Source organism: Nicotiana sylvestris, chromosome 7 (genome assembly GCF_000393655.2).
Source record: "Nicotiana sylvestris chromosome 7, ASM39365v2, whole genome shotgun sequence".
In the NCBI taxonomy this organism is placed as follows: Eukaryota; Viridiplantae; Streptophyta; class Magnoliopsida; order Solanales; family Solanaceae; genus Nicotiana; species Nicotiana sylvestris.
Window position 1 is genome coordinate 118,848,196 of NC_091063.1, and position 27,231 is coordinate 118,875,426.

Genomic DNA, 27,231 nt, shown 5'->3' on the forward strand with positions numbered 1-27,231 from the left:
CACACCTTTAATGCATTGATCATCCTACATTACATTCTCGTTGGGAATCATGGTGTGATAGGAACATTTGGAACACATTTGGAGTACATTCATCTTTTAACATAACACTTATTTAGAATAATCAAATCCATTAGGAAGGGTTCGGAACATGAGAAATAAGGAATCGAGCCAATCATAATTGCAGCTTACAAGGACATCATGGGAATCGATTCTACAAGAGGAGTTTAGCCAACATACCTTGTTTGAGCTTCCTTGAATTACTACAATGTTTTGGAAGTCTTAACAACTTTGATCTATTTGGAAATATAATAAATTTGAAAACAAATTAGGAAGAAGTTCATGGGTTCAACTTATTTGAGCATTTTTAACAAACACTAGGTGGACATTATGATCTTAAGGTCCTCCTATGGTGGGTTCCTTCATCCCACTACCCATTTGAGCTCAACAACCTTTCACAAAACTTGATATTACATACATGCATAATAACACTCTCACACCCAAGAATCACACTCCCTATTAACCTTTTTCTACCGCAAACTAAACTAGGGTATGGAACCTTACCTCTTAGATAAAGACATTATGAGTTTTCCTTGTGAATTCTCCAACTTTCAAGCAAGGATTTTGGTGAACAATTAGCTTAGGGACTTCACCTCTCACTCTATGGCACTTCCTCTCTCTAGAAATACCAGATTTTATCTATACAAGTGGTCCTTAACGTCTATATATTGAAATAGGTCAGGTTATCAAAACCTAAAAATGGACCCTCCGAACACAGCTCTGCAGTCATAGATTGGACCACAGAATAGGTATGCAGTCAGCAAAATAAGCCGAGAAGTGATGCCAAAAATTGGACTGCTCGGGTAAGGTCTGTAACTGATTTGCGGTCACATAATGGACCAAAGAACCTCCTCCTGACGTTTTCTCGTGCTGGTTCTCTGACGAATGTGCTGCCCTCGAAACCACTATGCGGTCGCATAGTTGACCACAAAATGACCTCCAAAATTGGCTATTTTTCTGATTCACTCTGCGGTCAATCTGCGGTCCGTGGAGTAGTTCCGCGGTCGCATAATGGACCACAGAAACATCTTGTTCTGCAACAATTTTTCTTCAATTCCCCAATGCACTATTCAACCCAAAAAGTCTATACTGCATTCTATAATCATCAAACAAATAACCCTACCTTACCATCAAGAGACACCCGGGTTCTAGGTGAAATTTTATGGGGCCTTACACAAAAATCAATGATGATTATAGAATGCAGGCTTACGGGGTCAAAACTCAAAATTAAGGCCAAATCTCGATTATCCATTCACTTCCGAGCCGTATAATTTTGTTTCAAAATTTTACCTCAATTTAAGATCTAAATCTCAATTTTACAAAATCTCTAAATTCTACCCCAAACCTCCAAAATTTCTACTATAAAAATCCTAGATTTGATGATGAAATTCATGAAAAAGTAATGAAAATTGAATGAAATCAGGTTAAAGTTACTAACTTATGAAGTTTGGAAGAAATTGCTCTCCAAAAATCGCTATATGGTGTCTCAGGGTTCAAAAATAGTTAAAACAAGCTAAGTCCTGAAATCCCCATATTTTACCTAGCTATAGATATCACAATTGCAATGTTCGCAAATTCGTACCACTGAACTTGCGATGAGTGTCTCGATGCCTCAGATGTCGCAAATGCGACTCTTCCTTCGCATTTGCAAAGGACCGCTTCATTGCAAACGGAACAAGCTTCACATTTGCAAAGCTACCTTGCCCCTACTCAGTGTCGCAATTGCCTACTATCGCAAATACTCTCGTGGCTCACAAAAGTGATGCTGACTTTGCAATTGTGAAGTCTCCTAGCCATGCTCATTATTGGAAATGCGATCCTGGCATTACAAATGCAAGGATCGCATTTGCGAACAGTTTCTCGCAATTATGAGACTTGTAGTTAGCAACACCAATTGTTGCATCATCTATCCAAAACTATCTTATCTTGATAATATAGTAGGAGAAACAACTTCAGATTCGCAGAAAATCTAATCAATACGGTGTATCGGTTGGAGATACCATTGAGTGCATGAAGAGGGTATAAAATGGCTTGTGGATGTTGAGACGATGTGGTCTCGTGATTTGGGGTCACTCAGGATGAGTGTTGTTTGAGGTCTGTTATATATTTGAAGGGAGCTATTATTATTTCCAAGGCATGTCAAGAGTAAATTGGAAGAAAGTAGGTCAGCCAATGATGAGTTGAATCAGCATTGTTGTGGAAATGATCGGTTCCTTCGGTCCTGGAAGAGTTATGGTGGTTTAGACAACTTAAGGTTTGTATTTTCTACGTATAGGAATTCGGTTGCGTGTTGCAATTGTTCCTCTGAAATGTGTTGAGTGAAAGGGTTCTAGATGATGAAGTGGTTATTCTATTGGTGGTTGAGGAGTTATGATGAAATTCTTGTACTCTTGTATAGTGGCATGATAAGTGCAATGAATGGTATGGAAATTAGAAGTTGAGAATCAAGGTTGCAGTTTGGTGTTGGTAAGAATATCACGAGCTCGGAGGATCGGGGGAGGATTTTAGATGTTCAGAGTATGGTGGCACTATTTTCGAGCAGCCTGAGGATGGTATGTTTTGTGGTAAGAGTGTTGGGTATTGAAATGCGAATGCTTGGTCAGTATTATAGAAATAGCACTATCGATGGCCATTAATGTTCAGATTTTACTACCTGGTGCGGAAGGTTGTGGGAGTAAATCCCATAGGAAGATCGTATAAGTGTGATGTGTTAGTCATTTATTGTTAGAAATGGAGATTTTAGTACTGTCGCTAATGGGAGAGGTTATGACAGAGGTGCTCTATTCCTTTGGTTATGGACTATGGGAGTTTGTTTCAGATTTGACGGCTGCTCTTATGTGTCATAAATAGGGTCATTATGGATCCTTAAAAGGTTATTGGGCCAGTATGGGATGATCGAAATCGTCTTGAGGTCCACTATTAGAACTAATGTGAATTGTATGCTCTACATCAAGTCAGATGTGTTCATTCATCATAGAGTTGCTTATGGAGGAGTCTTCGGGTATTGGATGTTACTCTTGTCATCAGCTATTCTCTATAATACTCTAATATGCCATGTGGGTTGTGAGGCAACTTGATTATTTGCACGTGTGTTGTGGTTCTGTGTAGCTTTTTGTTATTGCACCTTAGTTGAGCTTGAGTTTTGTTATGCATGGCGCTTTCTGTCTCCCCAGGGTTGCATTTTTGTACTTGGTGTGCTTGTGGTCGATATTCGGGTATTTCGTAGGTATAAGCATTATGACTTGATGGGTATTTCCTTATTTATTATCATGTGTAGATCGGGTGGCACGCCGCCATAGGTATGTTGTTTGGATGGTGTTGCACGCTGCAACGGTATCATGTTTGGATTGGGTTTGCACACCACAACAATATCATGAGTGAATCGGGTTGCACGCCGCAACAGTGAGATGTTGAGTACGGTTCCTTACACTTAATTGTGTGCCTTGTTTCTCATCTCTAAGATAGGTTCATAGAACCCGTTCGGCCATTTTATTCGTTATGTGGGTTGGATGTTTCTTTGCCAGAGTTCGTTCTTTCTTATGGGTCACATTCGAGTTTGTAGTTTATTGGTGCATTGATGGCGTCATATGAGGTTTTTGGCAGTGTTTGAGGTGGCTTATTTCCTGAGAAGCTTGTACTGGGTGAGACGAGGTTATTGGACCTGAAATCAGTGCAATCGAATTTATAAAAAGGTATATTATAGGGAAAATACCACTACTCAGTTCAGAATGAGGCAAGAGTTCTTGTTGAGCGGAGGACTTCATGAGTTATTGATTTGGCAGGTGGTTATGATCTTCTATGCATCATTTTTATCATTACAGTATCGCGAGGGTTGGATCAGGGCTTATGCGCATATGAGGTATACTACGGGCATCAGGTTAGTGAATTTGCAACTTCTATGGTTAGAGGATGTTATTATGGGCATATAAAATATGTGGTGCATTGTGTGGTTTTCTGCATGGGTGCATGATCATATTTGGTACAGTGGGTTGAGATTGTTACGGTGTTCATATGTTGGAATCGGGTCTCGTGGAGAATTCCGGATGTTGGAATTTGGTTCTAAGGCTTGTCAGCTAAGGTAAAAGGGAGGATCTTCAGTCTGGCTTGAGTTAATGTGCTCACGTGTGTTGTGGTGGAATGAGTAGGTGCATGAGGTGTCAAACAGTGATTTTGGGCAACTATGGAATGGTTCTTGGCACGTGTGAGGACGAACGTAGGTTTAAGTGAGGGAAAATGTAACAACCCGACCGGTCATTTTGATCTCTAGCACGTCGTTCGGCGGTTTGAGGCCTTCAGTAGCTTCGCTTCATGTATTATGACTTGTACGTATAGTCGAATTTGAATTTTGGGAAGTTCAGAGTTGATTCGGATGGAAAATTCTCAATTCGAAAGCTTTAAGTTGGAAGAGATGATCAAGGTTTGACTTTTGAGTAAACGATCTCAGAATCGAGTTTTGAAGGTTCCAATATGTTCGTATGATGATTTCGGACTTGGGCATATGTTCGAGTTGAGTATCGGATGGTCCGGAAGCATTTCGGAGCTTATTGTGGAAAGTTGGCATTTTGAAAGTTTTAAAATTTCCTAAGATTGATTTGAAGTGAATTTTGATTTTATTGATGTCTGTTTGGGATTCCGAGCTTTGGAATAGGTTCGTATCATGATTTGTGACTTGCACGTAAAGTTTGGCTTCATTTCGAAATGTTTAAGTGTAATTCGGACGCGTTCGATGAAGTTTGAAAGTTGAAATAGGTGTTTTGATCGTCGATTCGTAGTTTGGATGTTGTTTGGTATGATTTGAGACCTCGAGAAAGTTTACATCATGTTTTGGGAATGGTTGGTATGATTGAACGGGGTCCCGAGGGCCTCGAGTATGTTTCGAATGGGTTACGGTTCATTTGGCCATGTTTGAGCTGTTGTTTTTGAGATCTCGTGCATCCTTCTTCCCGATCGCGAACAAAGGGGCGCGATCGCGAAGAGTAAAGTGTTGTTCCAGGCCTTGTGAATCGAGATCGTGAAAGGAAATTTGCGATCGCATAGAAGGATTTTCTACTGTTAGTGGTCTGAGTTCTGGAGCTCAAATTTTAAGGAATTTGGGGATGATCCATAAATGAAAGTTGTAGCCCTTTGAATCTAGTTTTCAGAAAATCTAATCGTTTGTCATTTGGAATTTTGTCTGAAACGTTACGCCCATTATACCAAAGAATGTCTGTGAAGAGGAAATAAAATTTGTACATTGCGATCGCACGGTTTTGGCCGTGATCGCGATGAAGGAAAATGATGTTGTAACTTTTGTTAATCGCGATCGCATGGATAATGACCACGATCGCGAAGAAGGAGGCTTTACAGGTGTATTAAATATCTAATTTCGGGATTTTGAGCTTATTTCATCACTTTTAAGTTCTTGGAGCTCATGTGGGGCGATTTGGGGGTGATTCTTGAATATCATTTTCGCCATATATCATAAGGTAAGTTACTCCTACTTGTTTGGTTAAATACATTGATTATATATGGATTTTAACATGAAAATTTGATAGAAATTATGGAATTTGTGGAAGAAAACCTAGAAATAGTATTTTTAGATTTTGACCATGAAATTGGACATGGAATTAGGATTAAATTATATATTTGAGTCCGTGGTATTATGGGTAATATTTATATTTCAAAATTCGGACACGTGTGCCGAGGATTGACTTTTCGAGCGGTGTTGGAAATCATTATAAATTGTTAAATTGTAAGCATTGGAGTATATTTTGATTGATCTGCACGTTGTTTGACTAGTTTTGGATCGTTTGGCTTTGAGTCGAGGAGTTAGAGAGGCATTGGAGCCGGTTATGAAACTTCAGAGCAAGGTAAGTCTCATGTCTAACCTTTTGAGGGGAAAATTACCTCGTAGGTGTTATTCTTGTTATATTTTACACGTTGTGGGAGTTGCGCACGTATGAGGTGACGAGTGTCTGTGTGCATGCTAGAATTCCTAATTATGTCTGGGTAAACTAGGATTCATGCCATGCTTTATTCCTACTAGTTGAGTTATTCTTGCTTGCTTAGCTACTTGATTTCATGTTATGACCCGAGACTAGGTTTGCATAGAGTGATGGACTCGTTATTGTAAGAGATTTGATGAGCCACTTGATTAGCCGCGAAATAATTGTGCTTCCCTTATGAATTTCTCTCGCGTTGTGCGTTTTCATCTAAAAGCTCCTTTAAAATTTTATAACTCACACGTATATTTGTGAATGGGGTCAAGGATCCATTAAAACTTCTTATTCTATAAAATCGGGTCGTTCACCTCTACAGGATTATGTACCATACTCTTATGGGATCGGGTCATTCACCTCGGCAGGATATTGTAACACGCTCTTATGAGATTGGGCCGTTCGCCTCGGCAGTATCATGTATCACATTCTTATTGTCACGACCCAAATCGGAGGTCGTGATAGGCACCCGGTGCCCTACTCAACCGAGTACCAACGTAACATATCTTTCTTATCATACTATCATGGGTAAATGAGCCAGAAGACCCGTCATGAGATAACAAGAATAAAACATAAGGGAATACTCAACATATGACGACCCAACATGATATACAACTTATCCATGTGACATCCGGGCCTATAAGGCCGACATGACCATTTGCAAACTCAAAACATAGGCCGACAAGGCCATACAAGTATCCATACACCTGACATCTATCTACACGCCTCTAAGAGTACACAAAATCATAAAGGTCAGGATAGGGCCCAGCCATACCAATCAATACATATCCAAAGCATACTGACCAAATAGGCAACTCCGGAGCAAGTGGAGTATACCAACACCTTCCGCTGAGCTGATAGCCTACTTGGAGGACTGTCAACCTATCAATCGGGACCTGCGGGCATGAAACGCAGCGTCCCCAGGCAAAATGGACATCAGTACAAATAAAGTACCGAGTATGTAAGGCAGGAAAGCATAAACAAGAATAGTAATGTAAATGAGAGATATATGAGGTACAACCTGTAGCATCTGAGTGCCTCTGAGGGCTACTGACATGAAATGCATAATACATATATATACATAAACTATTTTAAAAACATATGCCTTTGTGGGCATCATCATCATCATATCATACCCGGCCTCAAAGAGGACTCGGTAAAAATGTACCTAGCCATCATAAGGCTCGGTAGAATTGTACTCGGTCACTTGGAGCTCGGTAAATCCAACTGATCAGTGGTTTCACAATAGGTGTCATACCCGACCGACTATAGCGCGGCTCGGTAGAGTAAAATAGATACATATATATAATGCATGTAGGACTTATTGGAATCATATTCTAAAACTTTCGGAGTGACGTAAGGTCGATATTCTTTGTACACGTTATTAGGAATAACTCTTCATCAAGAATCTTATAAGAATCAGGAAGTATCAACAACATTGATAACATAAGAATAAGAGAAGCAACCTCCACATCAATTGTTCCATAAGAAGGAAAACAATGTAAGTACTGCTAGCTTCTAAGAGTAGAGTACCTTTGGAAGCTCGTTCATTGCATTATGTAAAATCGAAGTCATGCAAAAGAAGGAAAGGGATAGCCTCACATACCTTGTATATGTACTTCCCAACCTCAAGCTATGTAAATGTCACGACTCTTTAGTCTACAATAAGAGAAATGACACTATCGTTATCGTTTAAGCATCGTAACTATTATGTATCAACCACAACCTATTTTACGATAAGACGGACAGAACCTACCCTATATATATGACTTCACACAAGTCAAAACAATCACCAAACATCCCAACATACCCCTATCACTTCATACACAACATGACAACTATAATAGTGTCAAACAATCCGAAAATATTACGATGAACGACCAGCAAACAAACCTGCCATTATGTAGTATTTCTCCACACACTTCCTCTTCTCAACTCCATAAAAATAGTGGCAAAAGATACAACCCAATAGCAATACGAAACATCCCACAAAACAGTCCCACAAGTTCAGCAACTCAAAATTAATTTTTCAGTTTACTTAAACACCTTTCGACTTGCATTTTCTTTCAAATTGAGAAACACAACCAAAAGTACATAATTATACCTCTTATCCAATAAACCATCCATGAATTCAACTTAAAAATAGGTTCACAACCTGCCAACCATGACACAAGAACAAACAACATACCACTCTTTCGAAACTCGCTAGGTCTATTCTTTACAATTGAGTTACAACTCGCAAATGCATAGATAATGGAAGGAGAAGCATAACCTTACCTTGTACTGAGTATAACCCACAAAACCTGGTCCTTATTCATCAAAAATCAGTTCCCCAATGCGTCTACAAGAAGGAGAAAGAGAAACTAGCAAGCTGTCCACACTTTTCAGTACTAGAATCACGTCGTAACACCTGAAATACCCTAGGGTTTGTGTGGGATTTTTGGGGGGGAGTTGCAGAGGTTCAATTTGGCTTTCAAAGATGTGAAAGATGGGTGAAATAAATGAGTTGATAATCCCTTAAAATTCCCCTCTTGTCCGACTTTGGGGCTTTTAATTGAGTCATCTCATTTTGGCAAGTAGGTGATGCACCTACTTGTCACCTACCAATTTGCGCAGTCTCACGAAAATGTGAATATCTCTAAACTCCGACATCGTATTGACAAATGGTCTAATGTGTTGGAAACTAGACGCATAGATCTTAAATTTTATATGTGGATCATCCCTTGATTCCAATTATATTAGAAGAAGTGTGCAGCTACATTTGACCTATATTTCAGCACATTATGAATGGAACTTGTGATGACCTTTGCCAACTTTTTATTCCACAACTTGCTTGACTTAAAAACATAACACACGACTGTCATAAAACTAAAATAACTCATAACTTAACCTCCTCATCATGTTAATCACTCTAGTCTCACCCCAAAAGTACATGTTACAACATTCCCAACTTGTCGACTTTCGACGAAACTTATTTTTTTCAATTCATTTAGCTTCTAAGCCTTCAAAACCTCTTGGTACTTGGTATTCATGATCTTAAATATTTGTAACCTCCATTGTAACATGATTAACTTATTTTATGTACTTTCAAAGTTGATCTCATTTCTGAGCTTACATCAATTGACCTACACATACTCTCACGTACGAAAATATGGGGTGTAACACTTATGGGATCGGACCGTTTGCTTTGACATTTCTATAAAACACTCATATAGGATTGGGCCGTTTGCCTTGGCAACTTTATGAAATACTCTTATGGGATTGGACCGTTCGCCTCGGTAGAATTGTGCGTAATATTTGACAAGAAGTCGGCGTATCTGTGAGTTTTTTTATTTGAGTTGTGATGACCTATCTGGTGGGGACCATTATATATATACTCCGGTTGATGAGGTATCCGATAATTGAGAGTTAGTGTTTACCGTTCAGAGGAGGATCATACCACGTACCTATATTTGCTTACACTGTTCATTTATCATGCCTCATACTTGTTTACTTTCTACTGTACTTAATTTATTAGACCACTAGAAAGTGTCGATGTCAACCCCTCGTCACTACTTCTCCGGGGTTAGGCTAGATACTTACTGAGTGCGTGTTGATTTACGTACTCATGCTACACTTCTGCACTTATTGTGCATGTATATATTTCTGGTGGTCCTTTGGGCGCAAAGGTGCAACTATTGTGTGGACTTTACGGTGAGTTGTATCCCATTTTACGATCCACAACATACAGAGTCTCCATCAGAATTATTTACATTTTTCTGTCTAACTTGTATTCCAGACAGATGTTGTATTGTTATTGTACCTTCTAGTAGATGCTCATGTACTTGTAACACTGGGTTTTGGGGATGTTCTACAATTGTTGTGGATTGTTTTACACTGATACACTTTTACTTATTATTTTTAAATAAACTGTACGTAACTAAGATTTATTTTAATGCACTGACCTCTCTATCTAAATAAGATTCATAATTTTAAAAATAATAAAATGAATAATTAAGCGTTGGCTTGCCTAACGACGACGTTGGGTGCCATATAGGCTATAGTGGATTTTGGGTCGTGACTATAGATTTATATTTTTTCCGAAATACTATATGTTTCTCTTTTTCTTTTTGATTATTGTTTGGTATCCTAAACCGTATTAGTATATCCTTTTTACCGCAAAAGAATATATGGAAAGTCCCATCATCGGAGATAATTTTTCTTAACCTTGAAAGATTTAGTATTCAATTCAATTTTACTGAATTAGATATTATTGAAATTCAACGTAACTACTTATTTATAAAACTAATTTCAACACTTAAAATGCACTATATTTTCGATTTAGGCTTCAAGGGCTGTAAATATACATGGTCAAATAATAAGAACAAAAGAAGAGGCTTAATTATGGAGAGGTTGGATAAGGTTTTCGATAACCACGATTGGGTGAATTTGTTCCCTAATTTTTCTATAGTTCATCTACCAAAAATCCATTCTGATCACAACCCCCTTTTAGTATAACTTATCCCTCGATCTAATGTTCCTACTAATAAACCTTTTAGGCTGGAAAGCATTTGGCGTAAACATCCGAATTTCATAAACTTAGTCTATCAATGCTGGAAGGATAAGGATTTAAGTAATGCTTCCACGACTTTTGAAAGATGTGTTAAAATTTGGAAGAACCATACTTTTGGGGATATTTTTCAAAAAAAAAAAAGAGAAGGATTTTGGCTAAATTATAAGGTATTCAATCTTCTCCCCGTTATACTACTAGTTCCTTTTTACAAAGTTTTGAAAAATTTCTTAAACATGAGTTCAATAATATTCTAAGATTAAAAGAGGACTATTGGAAAATTAGATCAAGAGTTTTATGGATTAATGAGGGGGATGGTAACACTAACTTTTTCCATATAATGGCTTCTAATAAATGAAGGAGAAACAAGATTATGTACTTTAAGGATGACTCCGGGCAATGAATAGATGATCAGGCCTCTATAATGAACCATGCTTTTAATTATTATAACTTTGTCTTTACCACCTCTTATGATTGCTCCAATCGGAAAAGTATTATGAGTGATGCTTGTTGCTTCTCTAGTATAGACTTATCCCATTTTGACAAACCATTATTAGTAAGCGAGATAACTAGTGCTGTTTTTTTCATTCAAGCCATTCAAAGCCTCTAGGCCTGATGGACTTCACCCTTTTTTCTTTTAAAATTATTGGCATATAGTGGGTAATTCTGTGATTCTTTTTTTCCAGCAAGTATTCTCCAATCAGTCTATCCCTGAAGATATGAATCACACTCACCTTTGTCTTATTCTTAAGGTCCCTAATGCAAATAATTTAAAGAACTTTAGGCCAATAGGGCTATTTAACACAGTGTATAAATTATTACCAAGATCATAGCTAATAAAATCAAGCCTTTTCTAGATAAGATTATTAGCCCTTATCAAACAAGCTTTCTTAAACATAGAAGAGCTAGTGATAATGCTATCATCATCATTCAAGAGATGCTATTAAGATTCAACAGAATGACAGAGTCAAAAGCCCATATGATCCTAAAAATTGATCTTGAAAAGGATTTTGATAGATTGGAATGGTCGTTCATCTTTAGAATGTTGAGATACTTTAGATTTCCCCCAATGATCTCAAAGCTAATTATGAGTTGTGTCTGTACTAGTAAAATTGTCGTGCTTGTCAATGGATCAAGAACTAAATTTTTTTTGCCCAAGTAGAGGGATTAGATAAGGAGATCCAATGCCCTCATACCTGTTTATTTCTATGTATGAAGATGTTTTCTCGATTAATAAACCATCAAGTCGACGTGAATAAGTGGGATCCCATTAGCCTGCATAATAGGGGGTCGAACTTATCACATCTATTCTTCGCGGATGACCTCATATTAATGGCCAAAGCTAATAGAAAATCAGGTCATACCATCTTGAATGCTCTCAAACTTTTTTGTGGTATGTCTAGGCAACAAGTCAATTACACTAAATCAAAAATTCTCTTCTCCAAAAATTGCCCTACAAATGATGTTGACTTCTTGGCAAACCTTTTCGGCATCAAAATTAGCTCTACCTTTGGAAAGTACCTAGGTTTTCCTATTTTGAATAAGAAGCCAAAGCCCTTAGGCTCTAGGCTATCGAATTGGAAAACCAAATGCATGAACATTACAGGAAGGACAACCCTCGCAACTTCAACATTCAACTCCATTCCAAACCATGTGATACAATTCGCTCTTTTACCTTCAAAAATCTTGAAACAAATTGATAAGGTGCAAAGAAATTTCATTTTGGGATCTATGGATACTGAAAACAGACTACATGTACTTAGTTGGAATGTGCTTCTAAAAGATAAAAAAGTTGGGGGTTGGGAATAAGGTCCGCCAAATCAAAAAAATTGGCTCTTCTAATTTGTTTAACTTGGTGACTCCTACACTACCCCCATGTACCGTGGGTTAAGGTTCTTGTTAATAACCATGCGTTTAGGAAAACTAAAATCAATACGTCCTTTATTTGGAGTAGTGTTCTAAGAGGTTGGAATTACTGCAATCTTGGGATTCTTTGGCTACCAAAAGCCAACTCTAACTTGAATATTTGGATATCCAGATGGATCCGGAATGTTCCTTGCCTTAGAAGTTGTATTGAAGGTCCTTTGACCAGAAGAGATATCTCTCTCAGAATAGAAGACTTTTGTAAGAATAATAAATGGGACCTATCTAAAATATCCTTCAATCTACTTAGTAATATTTTCAACAATTGTGTACCATTCACTACCCTTGAAAAATAGATCCAACGATATCCCTACTTGGTCTGGCAACAGTAGTGGTCTCTTTAGTACAAAGTCCTGTTATAAAATTATTAATGGCCCCTCCTATTCGGACAAAGACTTCACTTGGATTTGGAATGTAAAATGCCCCTATAAAATTAAGTTTTTCTTATGGCAGTATTTTCATGAAAGGCTTCCTGTAGATCTTATCTTCATCACATAGGTATTAACATTGACGCAATATGCCCGGTGTGCAAAGCTTCTACTGAAACTATAACTCATATTTTCTTATATTGTTCTACTGCTAAATCGTTCTGGCCTAAGTTAGCGACGCCCAACATAAATATTTTGTCCACTACTTACTGGCTTTGTTGGGTAAGAGATCTAAATTTACACACATCTACTTTTCATGTTAACTAGCCAGAGTTCTTCCCGTTTATACTATGGAGTCTGTGGATTAACAAGAATAAGAACAATCACAATAATATGGCGTTATCTCTGGCTACAAAACATATTCTTCATTATGCTTTGGAATATAAATTTTTATCTGATTCAGACTATAGTATCACCAAGAATTGTACTGTTTATGTCAAATGGCATAAGCCATAAAATGATTGTTATAAATTAAATGTGGATGGTTCCTTCAAGGAGGAAAAGCTTCAAGCTGGTTTAGGTGGCCTCATCAGAATCACCAGCGGTGACTGGATTATGGGTTTTACAAACTGCACATATGCGGCATCTCCACTTCAGGCAGAATTTCTAGCGTTGAAACAAGACCTCCAAATTGCTTTGCAAATGCAACTACAACCACTAGAGATTAAAACAGACTCAACAGAGATGATTAAATTAATAAAAGAAAGTGATGAAGTACTTAACGATCTTATTTATGACTGCAGGTGGTTAATGTTGCAACTGAAACTCCTGGCGATTAGGCACACCTTCCGTCAAGGAAATGCAACCGCACACATGTTAGCAAAGGAAGCTTCCCATCAATCCTAAGTTGAACAAGATCACCCGCTTTGCAAGGCCTCCCATTTTTGTTAACTATGCATTGGAAAAAGATAAACTTAGTAGTATTGTTTTTGTTAAGCACTTATTTAATAGTGCATGTAATATGCTAGCAAGTCTAGGTAATCTGAATATCCTAAGTGACATCACTATGAATTGTAATACGGTGGAACCAGTTTAGTATTAATCTAATGTTTCCATTTTCTCAAAAAAAAAAAAAAAAAAAAAGGACAATTCAAGGTTCCGAAGTCTCAGCAGCCAATTTTGTTCCCCACCTCAGACGAGAAGAATTATCTATATCCACCACTTATCTTTCCATGAAGACTGCAGTTATTTTATAACTTGGATGGCCCTTTATTAAGCTTACCAAATAACATTAAACACTCAAAAATTTAACAACATAATTAGATTAAAGATTTCTTAATCAATCGGTCCGCTTGTTCCTCCTGTTCATTCATTCCCGAATAAACATTCTCATATACAGTATGATTGTCCTAAAGCAATAAAATTTAGAAGCTTTCTTGTGTCACTTTTGTTTTTAAAGCTTAACCTTATTTCTTCTTGTAACAATGGACAGTGACGACGTTAATGAGACTAGTACAATTTGTTTCTTAACGAAGCATTATGGAATAAACAGAGGGGTTTTCTTTGGAGATAATCCATTAAACTTTGTGAATCCCATGGTTTTGGCTCAAATTTCTCTCTGTGGCATTTTCACTTCTCTTTTCCAGTTCTTTCTTGCCCCTCTTGGTGTAACCAATTTTGTGTCCCAGATGCTGGTACGCCAACATTAATTCCTATTTTTCTCTTCTATATTTATACACACACACGCATATTCAAATATTATATTAAATGTGTTTTCTTTAGGTAGGATTTGTAATGGGGCCTTCAATCATCGGATCGCACCATTCTATCAGGGAGGCATTTTTCTTACCTGAAAGTTTCTATGTGATGGACACCTTAGCCAACTTTGGTTTAATGCTGTTTTTGTTCCTGGTGGGAGTGAAAATGGATTTGAATATGCTTTGGAATACAGGAAGGAGGGCAGTGATCATAGGCCTAGCTACCTTCTTATTCCCCTTATTACTTTGCTTTATAATTTCTCAATGTTTCTTACATTCACTTGCCCTGGAACAGAGAATCCACAGATCATTGCTTTGGGTTGCCTCATTGCAATCCATGAGTTCCTTCCATGTAACCAATTGTCTCTTAACTGATCTGAAGTTACTGAATTCGGAGATAGGTAAGATTGCTTTATCGTCGTCCATGATTAGTGGAACGTGCGCGTGGTTCTGGATCAGCATCATATTCACCGGAAAGCAGAGTATTGGAGAACACAAAAAGGGGAGTTTGTTACTAATGTTCTTCTTTGTAGCCATCATGTTCATCCTTCTTGGTTGCCTCGTCCGTCCTCTCGTGCAGAGGATGGCCAGACGATCCGAGGGTAAGAAATCAGTCAGTGAGAACCACATTTTCACGATATTCATAATGGTGATGGCTAGTGCACTTTTTGGTGAAATTGTTGGGCAACATTTTCTATTTGGGCCGATGCTTTTAGGCCTGGCTATACCTGATGGACCGCCTATAGGTTCCGCCTTGATCGCTAAGCTTGACAGCTTCATCTCTTATGTCCTCCTTCCGCTCTACGTTGTAATCAGTGGTACAAAGCTTGATTTCTCGGTGATAACATGGAGGCATTTCGGTATCATTGAGACATTGGCTGTATTCTCTTTCCTCTCCAAGGTAGTCGCGACAATGATACCATGTCTCTTCTCCAGAATGCCCAGAAGAGATGCATTTTACCTAGGCATCGTCCTCAGCTGCCAAGGAATCACCGATGTTGTCATTCTACAACGAGCCGTTTACATTAATGTACGGTTTTTTTTTTTTTTTTATCAAACATAATATTCAAAGGTTTTATAAATGCTAGCTCATGTGATAACCTGTATTAATTATGTTTGCAGCTAATTGATCATGAATCATATACAATTATGTTGTTGTCCATTATCATCTTTGCTGGAGTTTTTTCCCCAGTCATAAAATATATGTATAATCCATCCAGAATGTACACCACATGCAAGAGGAGGACAATGGAAGATACAAAACTCACAGATGAACTCCGATTGCTCGCTTGCCTTCATCATCAAGAACATACACCTTCAATCATCAAGCTACTCGAGGCCACGTACCCGAATCCACATAACCCTGTTTGCTTCTATGTCGTCCATTTAATTGACCTCAGAGGCAGAGCTACACCAACAATAGTGGCTCATCACCGTGGAAAGAAAGAAACTACACTTCAAGAATCAGATCACATCATAAATGCTCTGAGTTTATACGAGAAGCAAAGTCACGGAAACATCACATTTTACCCCTTTTCTGCCATTTCTCCCTATGCAACAATGCACAATGATGTCTGTCACCTAGCTATGGACAAAAGAGCCGCCTTTGTTGTTTTACCCTTTCATAAACACTGGGCTATCCACACTTCAGATGTAGAGGAAAATTGCATTAGGAATGTGAACCGTAAGATTCTAACAACGGCACCATGTTCTGTCGGTGTATTCATTGATCGCAGCACTAGCAGCAAAAACACACCTCTATCAACAATGACAAATATCTATAGCATTGGTGTTCTTTTGATAGGCGGGCAGGACGATCGAGAAGCATTAGCCTATGCTAATCGGATGGCTATACATCCCAACGTGGGAGTAACAGTTGTCCGGTTAATAGAACCTAAGAAATTGGACAAGTTCAACAACACACAAGATATGGTAAAAGATGCAGAAGCCATCAATGCATTTAGAGAAGCTAACATGAACAAGAAATTATGCATTTACGAAGAAGAAGAGGTAAAAGATAGTGTAGGAGTTGTTAGTGTAATTAGGAAGATGGAAAATTGTTTTGACTTGATCATAGTAGGGAGACACCATGATAGTAACTCGGCATTGTTAGGAGGACTAAGAGAATGGAGTGAGTTTCCAGAATTAGGGTTTATAGGAGACATGTTGGCTTCTTCCGACACAAATTATGAGGTATCAGTCTTAATAGTGCAACAACAAGCTTTTCCAGAGGACAAAATACAGGAAAGTCCCAAGCTTGAAAATTCGGCTGCTGTTGTAAATATGAGGCACTTTGAGACTACAAAAATCTAGCCAACAATTGAATATTTAAATATGTAGATTAAGGTTTTCTCTTTAACTTTCAGAAAAGGAAATTCTACGGAATTTTTTAATTTTACATGTAAATAAGAGTTCTGAAGATTTCAGCACATATATTAGTTACAAGCATCTATGCACCGGAGATAAATAAAATATTTTGCACAATCATGTCACTTATAATAAAGTAAATACAAGAAAAGTTACATTAGAATCCATATCTATATCTATATCTATCTATATTATATTAAAGGTGGGAACCCTAAAAGTTAAAAATTAAATTACAAAATAACCTTCTACTATTGATTTTAAATATTTTACTAATAAAAAAAGAGGTGGTTATTCATAACAATAAAATTTCGAAGAGCCACAAAATTTGTCGTGATGGTTCACAAACGCTGCAGAACATATATAACATAAATTGCAAGTATTTTGCTCCGAAATCCAGATTCGTAATTCTGTCACGACCCGGATTTTCCATCCTCGAAAGTTATGATGGTGCCTACTCGTGAAAGCTAAGCAAGCTAAGTATTAAGGTTCTACTCATTAACAATCAACCCAAACAGATATAAACGGCAACTAAAACTAAACAGATGAAAAGTGCGGAAGAGTTATAACAAATTCAAATAATCCAATTCATGTCTACCCACGAATCTGGTGTCACAATTTCATGGACGGTCTACGAATACTACAAACAGTGGTCTGAACAAGAAAATACAAATCTGTCTCAAAAATAGATAAAATAGAGGAAAATATGATAGAAGGGGACGCCAAGGCCTGCGGACGCTTGCAGGACTACCTCGGGTCTCCACTGGACTGAAGACAGCAACCTCGACCTATGGTCCGTAGGGTCCAGTACCGGGATCTGCAGAAAAGAGTGCAGAGTGTAGTATTAGTACAACTGACCCCATGTACTGAGTTAGTGTCGAGCCTAACCTCGCCGAAGTAGTGACGAGGCTAGGACGCGACAACCACATAAACATATGCAATTACATCATATACGAGAAGCAATAATAACAAGAATGAAACATAATAAGACGAAAAAAGGGGAAACGTGCTGAGGGGGATATCAGGTTATGACAATAATAAAGTGAAGCGACAAAGTAAGCATCAAACTGGAAGCAACGGAAATAATGACACAGAACAAGTGCACGGTATCACCCTTCGTGCTTTTACTCTCTTTCTCACCATAGAAATCCACAGAAACGGCACGGCATCACCCTTCGTGCGTTTACTCTCTTATAATCATGGCACGCCATCACCCTTCGTGCTTTTAATTTCATTAATATGGCACGCCATCATCCTTCGTGCATTAACACTCACAATATCGGCACGGCATCATCCTTCGTGCATTAACAGTCACTCACAATATCATGCAAGACATCACCCTTCGTGCTTTACACTCTTCCTCACCCAAACAAATACAATGATAACATCCTGGTAAGGGAATCAACAATAGAAAGATCAATAGAAATAATATTGTCCCGACAAGGGAGTCAACAATAAAAACAATATCATCCCGGAAAGGGAATCAGCTATAACTAACCTAGTTCAACAGTTACTTCACAAAACAATCCTCAACTTGAACCAATACTCGACAATGGTCAATTACCAAGAATTCATCATAAGTTTTGTTCCACAATGCTAATCATCACTTTAAGCATGAACAATACATAATAAAAGCACAACAATCTTAATATAAGACTCATGGGCATGCTTGACACCAACGTATAGATGCTCGTCACTACATCGTACTCGACACTAACACATAGCAATTAAGACACAACACCTATTCCCTCAAGTTAAGGTTAGACCAAACACTTACATCGAATTTCACGGCCAAACTCAAGCCTCAAATACCACTTTCCCTTTTGATTCCACTTCCAATTCAATTGTATCTAGCCAATATTAAGTTATTAACATTAATTGAAGCCAAGGAAACCAATTCAAATGAGAAATTACAGATTTTCCAACATTCTTCCAAAAAAATCAAAACCCGACCCCGGTCCCGCTTGGTCAAAACTAGAGGTTCGAACCAAAACCCAATCACATATTCACCCACGCGCCCAAATATGTAATTTGTTTCGGAATTTGACCCCAAATCGAGGTCTAAATTTTCAAATTTGTAAAATCCCCAATTCTCTTAAAATCACTAATTTCTACCCTTAAAGAACGAGATTTAGGCCTAGAAATCTAATGGGTGTTGATGGAAAATGAAAGAAATGGGTTCAAGAACACATACCTATGATTTGATGTTGAAACTTCTCTTCAAAAATCGCCCATGGTCGGATTTTAGGGAAGGGGATATGAAATTTTGAAGAAATCCTGACCTAGTTTTTGTTTTTAATCGCTGGACAAACCTTCTTCGCGTTTGCGAAGCATTGGCTAGAAGAGCCTTCGCATTCGCGAGATACTGTACGCGTTCGCGAAGGTTCACCCACCTGAACTTCGCGTTCGCGAGCCAACCGCCGCGTTCGCGTAGAGTATTTTCCCCCTCCCCTAGGTCCCTGCCATAATGGCCTTCGCGTTCGTGATAGCCAGGTTGCGTTCGCGAAGGGTAACGCCCCCAAGGCTCCGCGTTCGCATAGAAGGAATTTCCTTCAGACAAATTTTACACTTCGCAGTGTTCCTTCGCGAACGCGAAGAAGAAAGCACATGTGCACCTGCAGCAGCTAAGACAGCAGAAATCTTTAAGTCCAAAACATCCTGAAACCTATCCGAAACTCACCCGAGCCCTCAGGGCTCCAAACATGCACACAAACCTAAAAACATCATACGGACTTGCTCGTGCAATCAAATCGCCAAAATAACACCTGGAACTACGAGTTTAGCATCAAAATCAAAGGAAAATCTCTTCAACTTTTAAAATTTCCATTTCACAACTGAGGGTCCGATTCACGTCATATGAATTCCGTTTCTTACCAAATTTTACAGGCACAACCTAAATACCATATTAAACCTGTACCGGGCTCCGGAACCAAAATACGGGCCCGATACCATCAAAATTCAAATATTTTTAAATTTCCCAAAACTCTTATATTTTCAGTTAAACAATTTCTTTCAAAAATTCATTTCTCGGGCTAGGGACCTCGGAATTCAATTCCAAACATACGTCCAATTCTCATATTTTCCTACGGACCCTCGGGGACCGTCAAATCACGGGTCCGGGTCTGTTTACCCAAAATATTGATCAAAGTCAACTTAAATTTAATTTTAAGGTAAAATTAGCATTTTTCTCAAATTTTCACATAAGTGCTTTCCGGATATACGCCCGGAATGTGTATGTAAATCAAGCTGAGACAAAAGAGGTTTTTAAGGCCTCGAAACACAAATTTGACTTTTAAAACAAGAGATGACCTTTTTGGGTCATCACAAATTCTCTATATGAACCTACTATCCAGTGCATAATCAAAGCCATTGCATAACTTAATTAACAATTATCCATGTTAGGAGTCACACGTGGAAATAATAGGATAGATTTTCTTGTTCGTGGAAGTGAAGCTGTCATGTTATAAACATTAATCGAAGAAGAAAAAGGATCTAGCCATTGATAACAAAGTGATAGAGTCATGCTTGAATATTCGATGAAGCCACCGTTTCGAAAGGATGACATTTTACTATTAGTAAACTTGCTCACTCATGTGAGATTACCATGGTTTATAGCAAGATTACATCATCAAAAGATAAAATTCCAGTATTTCCGTTCTTTATGTTGAATTGAATAAACAAACCAATTGAATCTTAAAATAGGGAGGCACTTGAAGATTCACCAACCACATATAATCAATGGCGTGGTTTTGGACTCAAAATGAATTTCTCTAAGGAAAAGCACGTCAATGGATGAATTGAGAAGGAAGTGGCGATAAAATCAGGTTTTACTTTCTTTACTTTACTCAATATTTATTAATTTTCTTTCCAATGTGATACATGAAATTTAATTTCTATGATTGTTACCGTAAATGTTTATCTTGTGATAATCTCAAATTTTTTTATTTGCATCCGAAATATATAACATTTGTTTAAAGGTTAAGTTTATTATTATTTTTATCAAATAAAACAATCACTTTGTTTGTATACAATTTGGTAGCATGTATAAAATTATATACAATATAATCTTTTAGATTGTAAGATAAGAATTAGGTTACTAATACATTAAAATTACTATTAAGATCATGAAAGGATGTTTGATATGTATATTAGTTTTGATCACTTGAGATCTACATATGCTATTATGGTGGGAACAAACTACCAAATTTTGATATGTTTTAAATGTTATAAAGGATTGGTCGAAAAGCCATAAAAAAGAAATTTACATCCTACAATATACCGAGGAGTTGTTATCCTTTCCAATGAAGAACAATAGTTAATTCATAAATATAGAAATTTCTAATCATAGAGCAACCCAAGATAATCCACCAATGACTATCGATAATGCAGTAAGCCAAAATGATACTACCGTAATTGGAGTAAGAGTGAACTAACTCAGATATATAATATGAATAAAAAAATACATCAGAAATATCATCTACAAAGAAATATTTGATGAGATAAGTTGAATCACATATTTCTATTTAGCTTATAAAATAAAAAAGTATTTAAAATCACTTGTATCTAGTAAACCTTGATTGTTCATATTTGTAGGTTAAGACGATAATTATCTTGACCTTGGCAACCAAATTGATGAAGTAAAGAGATAGATGAGAAGATTTAGTTTGAAGAATAGGCCAACTTGTGTCTAGCTTCTCATTACACATATTTATACAAATACAAATACCAAGTTTCCTATACAGTACAAACTCTTGTACTTATCTCTATTTCCTACACAACACAAACTCTTGAAACTTATCTCTATCACCCTCCCTCAATCTGAAGAGAAGGGACGTACATGAAGATTGAAAACTAATTGAGCAAATCTAGATGACGAAAGAACCTTTGTAAATAAATCAGCTAATTGACAAGAAGTGTGCACATGAGATACTAAAAGATCTCCTTGAGCCATCTTTTCCCGAATAAAGTGATAGTCTAGTGCAACATGCTTAGTTCGAGAATGAAATACTGGATTATGAGCAAGGTGGATTGCACCAATGTTGTCACATTTGGCCATAATTGGAAATGCAAGGAAGACACCAAGATCACGCAAAAGATATTGCAACTATGTCGCTTCTGCAGCGGCAACGACAAGAGCCCGATATTCTGCTTCTATGTTTGATCGAGCTACAGTTGGCTGCTTCTTGGCAGCCCAAGAAATCAAATTGTCTTCAAGTAAAATACAAAACCCTATTGTCGATCGTCTAGTAGCAGTACATCCAGCCCAATCTGAGTTAGAGTAAATGGTTAGCACATGAGATGATTTGCGATGAAGTTGTAATCCTAAGTGACTTGTCCCTTTCAAGTATCGATAAATGCATTTAACAGCTTGTAAATGGCTTTGACGAGGTTGATGAAGAAATTGTGATGCCAAATTCACTGCAAAATGAATATCGAGTCTAGTGAATGCAAGATACTGAAGACAACCTACCATTTGTCGATAGATAGATGGATCAGAGAGTAGAGAAGAAGAAGTTGAATGCCAATCCTGTTTGCTATGTAATGGAGTTGAAACATGCTTAGAGTTAGCCAAATCAAACCGAAGGAGGATATCATTAATATATTTCTGCTGCAGCAAGAGAAGACCATCAGAATTGGAGACTAATTCCACTCCAAGAAAATAATGTAAAGGACCTAAGTCCTTCATTGAGAATTCAGATCTTATAGAAAAAATGAATTGACCGATGAGTGACTTAGAAGAACCAAATACAGCTATGTCATCCACGTAGATAAGCAGAATCATTATTGCATCATTGGACTTGAAGACAAACATGCTATGGTCGGCAGAAGATTGTTTAAACCCAATGTCAAGCAAGTAAGTCTCAAGGCGCTTAAACCAAGCCTCGGCGACTGTTTGAGGCCATACAAAGCGCGATTAAGCTTGTACACGTGATGAGGAAAATCCGGGTTCTCAAAGCCCTTAGGTTGGTGCATGTAGACATCTTCATCTAACACACCATGTAGAAAGGCATTAGACACATCAAGTTGATGCATACACCAATTATTTTGTAATGCCAAGGAGATAACCAAGCGCATTGTATTAAGCTTGATCACAGGAGCAAAGGTTTGAGTATAATCTAGCCCCGGTTGTTGTGAAAAATCTTGAGCAACGAGGCACGCCTTAAACCTGTCCACAGAGCCATCAGGTTTATATTTAATACGAAATATCCATTTACTACCAACAATATTTTCCTGGGGAGGAGGAGGGACCAAAGTCCATGTGTGATTTTGAAGAAGGGTTGTGTACTCATCACTCATTGCACATTGCCAGTATGTGTGTGTAATTGCTTGAGCAAATGTGTGAGGTTCTGTCAAAGAAGATGTTGTAGAGGCAGCTAAAGAGGGGAGAATACGAGGCTTAAGAGAGCCAGTCAAAGATCGTGTAATCATGTGATGCGGACAGTTAGAATTAGCAAGAATTGAGGTTGTTGGTTGTGAAGAAGAGGTAGGAGACGGGCTGGACTCATGACTAGAATTTTGAACTTGTGATGGGGTAGAATTAATGTTGGAATCTTGTGGCAGATTAGATGGAGATAAGGAAAATGAGGACGGTGATATTTTCATATCACTTGAAGATTGAGATGAAGCTGGGGAATTGGAGATATTTACGGGATCTTGGGACAAACTTTGAGATGAAACTGGAGAGTTGTTGGGGATAATAGTTGTTGTAGTTTGAGATAGAGTTGTGGGATTACTATGACTTGTGGGGGCTGTAAGCACGTGATTTTTGCCTTATATGAGAATTACTCCCAAAAAATTCAAAAATAAAATGATTTTTCTTTGGTGTGCAATTTTGTGATATTTTGTGATATTTTGAATAATTATTTGTATTTGTCTGTGCGTGTTTATTTGATAAATTAATAAAAAATACAAAAATATGTCGCATTTTGCATGTAGGATTTAATTCTATAGTTGTTAGTAATTAAATTTGTTTTACAAAAATTAAAAATTACAAAAATAGGCATCGTTTGCATTTTTAGCATTTAATGTCCAAATATACAATTTTATGCTTAATTAATACTTAATTGTGCGTTAATTGTTATTGGGAGTTAATTTGCGCTTTTATAACTTAATTTAGTTCTTAATAATAGTTTAAGTATTTTTATAATTTAGTTTTAGAGAAATAAAAGAAGAAAAGAGAGCGAAAATATAAAGAAAGTCGGAATTAGGCCTCTTCTTCAATTTCAAGTCACAGGCCCAAAAATTGGCCCAATCTTCCCTACGACCCAGTCCATTTCGAACTGGGTCGACCCAGTACATAACCCAAAATACCCAATACCCCTATCTTGCATTTCAAAGACACAAAACAAAACAAAAAAAAATAAAAGGAAAACCCTAAAAGAGACCAAAACTCACCCGCCCCCCTTGCTATCTTTCTTCTTCTTCTTCTTCCTTAAGCAAGACCCCATCCATGGATGCCCCCCACACACCCCTTCCTGCTCCGTCGACACAGCCGGACCACCACCTTTCGTCCAACAAGTTCCAGCTTCACGTCCGCCATTGACGCAACAACGAAGCTGCCCTCCGAGCTCCTATGGCTGCCCGTCGTCATCTTCTTCTTCTTCACTTCTGTTCCTTCACAAGCTCCCATGTTTATTTGTTGAGATCCCGTCATCTTCTTCCTTGTTCCGTCTAAACCATCTGTCACCCATAACCCCGCCCACAGTCGACGACCAACAACCCCAGTCACGCCGGAAAACCCTCGACCAACTTCACCCTACTGTCGCGACTGCTTCTTCTACTCCTTCTGCTCGCCGCAGCTGCTTCCTCATCGTTCAAACGCGCCACTGCTGCCCGTTTCTACCATTGCTGCTGCGTTCCGGCCTGTTTCTGCTTCTCGCCGCGTCCAGCTCCCCGGCATTGCTGTTTCGCGGCAGCTTCTCCGTCATGGTTGCCGCAGCTGCTGCTCCATTTGTTGCTGCTGCTCGTCGCAGCAATTCCCATTGCTGCTTCACTTCATCATTCCAGCTGTTGTATCTTCAGACGAGCTGCTCGGTTGAGTTTTAGTCGAGGTCGTCGAGCGTCGTTTTGAGTTCGTCAAAGTTTACAAGGAAGGTGAGTTCGTCGTTGAGTTCGTCGTCGAATCCGGAGAGGTTCGTCGAAACAGTCTGTACGTATTTCATTTCGATCCGGTTAGTAGTTTTTGAGTTTTATTTTGTCCATATTTTGCTTTGATATTTTCGAATCTAAAATCGGCAAATGTTTGTTTTGTTTATCGTTTGAATTAATTTTTAGTTCATGTTCATATGTTTTGTTAAATTAATTTTCAGATTTCAAATGGAAATTTAATTAGTGGTTTTTCATGTTTATTTCATGTTTGTATTGTTGTTAGAATAAATATTTGTTAGTTTGATGTTTGTTAGATTCAAATTGAAATTTAATTGATTATTTCTTCAATTTGTTTCATGTGTTTATGTATTTTTAGAAATTGTTAATATTGTTAAGTTCAAGTTTAAGTTCATATTTGTTTCTAACAACAAATATTGTTATTTATCTAAAAAAAAAAGAATTTAGTTGTGTTGAAGAGAAATATGTTGGTTTAATCGTTTAAATCCATCATGTTTGTTGTTTAAAATAGATTTAATTCATGTTCATACTTTGTTTGATTGTTCTTGAATCCGAAATTTGTATAGCTTGATTTCTTGTTTACCATTTGTGATTATTTCTTGAATTTGTCTCATAAAGTTTAATATAGGAATTGTTGGTTGTAATGTTGTTAGAATTGATTTTAAGTTCAATATGATTGAATTTAGAAATCTAAATATACTTGTTTGTTGTTGTTGAATCCGAAAATAGGATTGTTTGTTGCTAAAATATTGTTCAATCAAATTTTAGTTGTTCTTTGTTGTTCAATTTGTGTTCATGTGATTTGTTGTTGAAATGTTGTTAAAATCGTGTTCATGTGATATTGTTGTTATGATGTTCATCCGTGTTCATATTGTTGTTTGAACATTGTTAGAAATTGATCATATTGTCTATATTTTGGTTAAGTTTGATTAATTGATGTGTTATAGCTGATGGGTAGTTTGGTAATTTATAGTACTTTCGGGGGTAAAATAGTAATTTGCAATAGGGTCAGAGGGGTAGTTTAGGAATTGTACATTTTGTAATTGTTTATATGAAGCATGGGGGACAAAATGAAATGGGGTGGGTTGTGATATAGTTGTTTAATATAAAGGGGGGACAAGATTTAATTTAAAGGGGGAATCTTGCATTATTTTATGTTAGGCATGGGGGACAAAATATAATGGGGTGGTGTGATATGTTTATTTAATGTAATGGGGATGAGTGGGAAGATAATGAGTTGAGTAGAGAAAAAGTATGGATTTTAATTAATTGAAAGGTTTATGGGATGAGTTATAAGAAGATGTCTTGAAATCAGAATAGGGGGAGGAACACAAAAGATAGAAGAAAAAATACACAGACAAAAAAAAACGGGAGAGAGAAACAAATCTGAAAATAAGAGAGAGAAAAGGGCTGAACATTTAAGAGATAGAAAATTCCGAAAAATATTTAAGCTTTCAAAATTAAAAAAAAAACTAAAAAAATTTTCTGCTTTCTTTTGTTGTTTGAAATCAAAATTAATTGTTGTTTCATAAAAGCGGGAAGCTTTGTATTTTTTTTGGATTACTACTCCACCGGTCTGTTACTGGGTTGTTACTGTTGCTGGGCTATTGTTGCTATGTTGTACTGATTTTACTGCTGCTGCTGATTCTCATATTCATTTTCTTTTGCTTCCAATATCAGGTACACAACTGAAAGGCTGTTTATTGTAATCCGAAATATGAAGCGTGAATACATATGAAGAATGAAAATTTGAAGTTTTAATTTCGTTTTTTTTCTTTGTTCCTTTTGTTGATTGTATTTAAGCTATTTCATGAATTACTAAATAATAACTGGAATAAAAAAATAATATCATAAGTTAGTCTGTAATAAATCAGTTCGGCAAAATAGGTTAATTCACTAGTTATGAAGGCTTCAAGATTATAGGTTGATCATGAACAAGTAGCTAAATTTAGCTAAGACATGAATTTAAATTAAACATCGTAAATTAGGCATTAAGGCATGACTTGAGCTTAAGCAGGATTAAAAGAACGTTTAAATCTAATAAACTTTCTAATAAGCTTTAGTAATTATGGTTAAATCTAGTTTCAAATGATTGTGAATAATTAATCTCAATAATATTTTTTAAAAAAAAT

The 27,231-nt window shown here is 37.2% G+C and overlaps 2 protein-coding genes across 2 annotated transcripts; one reads left to right on the forward strand and one right to left on the reverse strand.

The window, feature by feature from the left end:
• Window positions 1-14,180: 14,180 nt before the first annotated feature.
• LOC104240312 (cation/H(+) antiporter 15-like) lies at window positions 14,181-16,986 on the forward strand. The gene is made up of 3 exons (XM_009795143.2): window positions 14,181-14,566; window positions 14,655-15,659; window positions 15,752-16,986. The coding sequence occupies exons 1-3, from the start codon at window positions 14,357-14,359 to the stop codon at window positions 16,940-16,942; spliced, it is 2,406 nt and encodes an 801-aa protein (XP_009793445.1). The 5' UTR covers window positions 14,181-14,356; the 3' UTR covers window positions 16,943-16,986.
• A 5,111-nt stretch (window positions 16,987-22,097) lies between these two features.
• LOC138873685 (uncharacterized mitochondrial protein AtMg00810-like) lies at window positions 22,098-24,647 on the reverse strand. Its single transcript, XM_070152162.1, has 3 exons — window positions 24,463-24,647; window positions 22,990-23,159; window positions 22,098-22,882 (listed from the first exon to the last, which is right to left on the reverse strand). Exons 1-3 carry the CDS (start codon window positions 24,645-24,647, stop codon window positions 22,098-22,100), a joined length of 1,140 nt encoding a protein of 379 aa, XP_070008263.1.
• Between the last annotated feature and the right edge of the window lie 2,584 nt (window positions 24,648-27,231).

What these genes read in the sequence shown, in the direction of transcription:
- LOC104240312 (XM_009795143.2), top strand. Translation starts at nt 14,357, where the DNA reads ATGGACAGTGACGACGTTAATGAGACTAGTACAATTTGTTTCTTAACG. An exon ending in ATTTTGTGTCCCAGATGCTG is followed by an intron (nt 14,567 to 14,654) that starts GTACGCCAACAT and finishes TGTTTTCTTTAG; the next exon opens with GTAGGATTTGTAATGGGGCC. An exon ending in AACGAGCCGTTTACATTAAT is followed by an intron (nt 15,660 to 15,751) that starts GTACGGTTTTTT and finishes TTATGTTTGCAG; the next exon opens with CTAATTGATCATGAATCATA.
- LOC138873685 (XM_070152162.1), bottom strand. Translation starts at nt 24,647, where the DNA reads ATGACGGGATCTCAACAAATAAACATGGGAGCTTGTGAAGGAACAGAA. An exon ending in TGTCGACGGAGCAGGAAGGG is followed by an intron (nt 23,160 to 24,462) that starts GTGTGTGGGGGG and finishes CTCTGTGGACAG; the next exon opens with GTTTAAGGCGTGCCTCGTTG. An exon ending in GTCTAATGCCTTTCTACATG is followed by an intron (nt 22,883 to 22,989) that starts GTGTGTTAGATG and finishes GGCCTCAAACAG; the next exon opens with TCGCCGAGGCTTGGTTTAAG.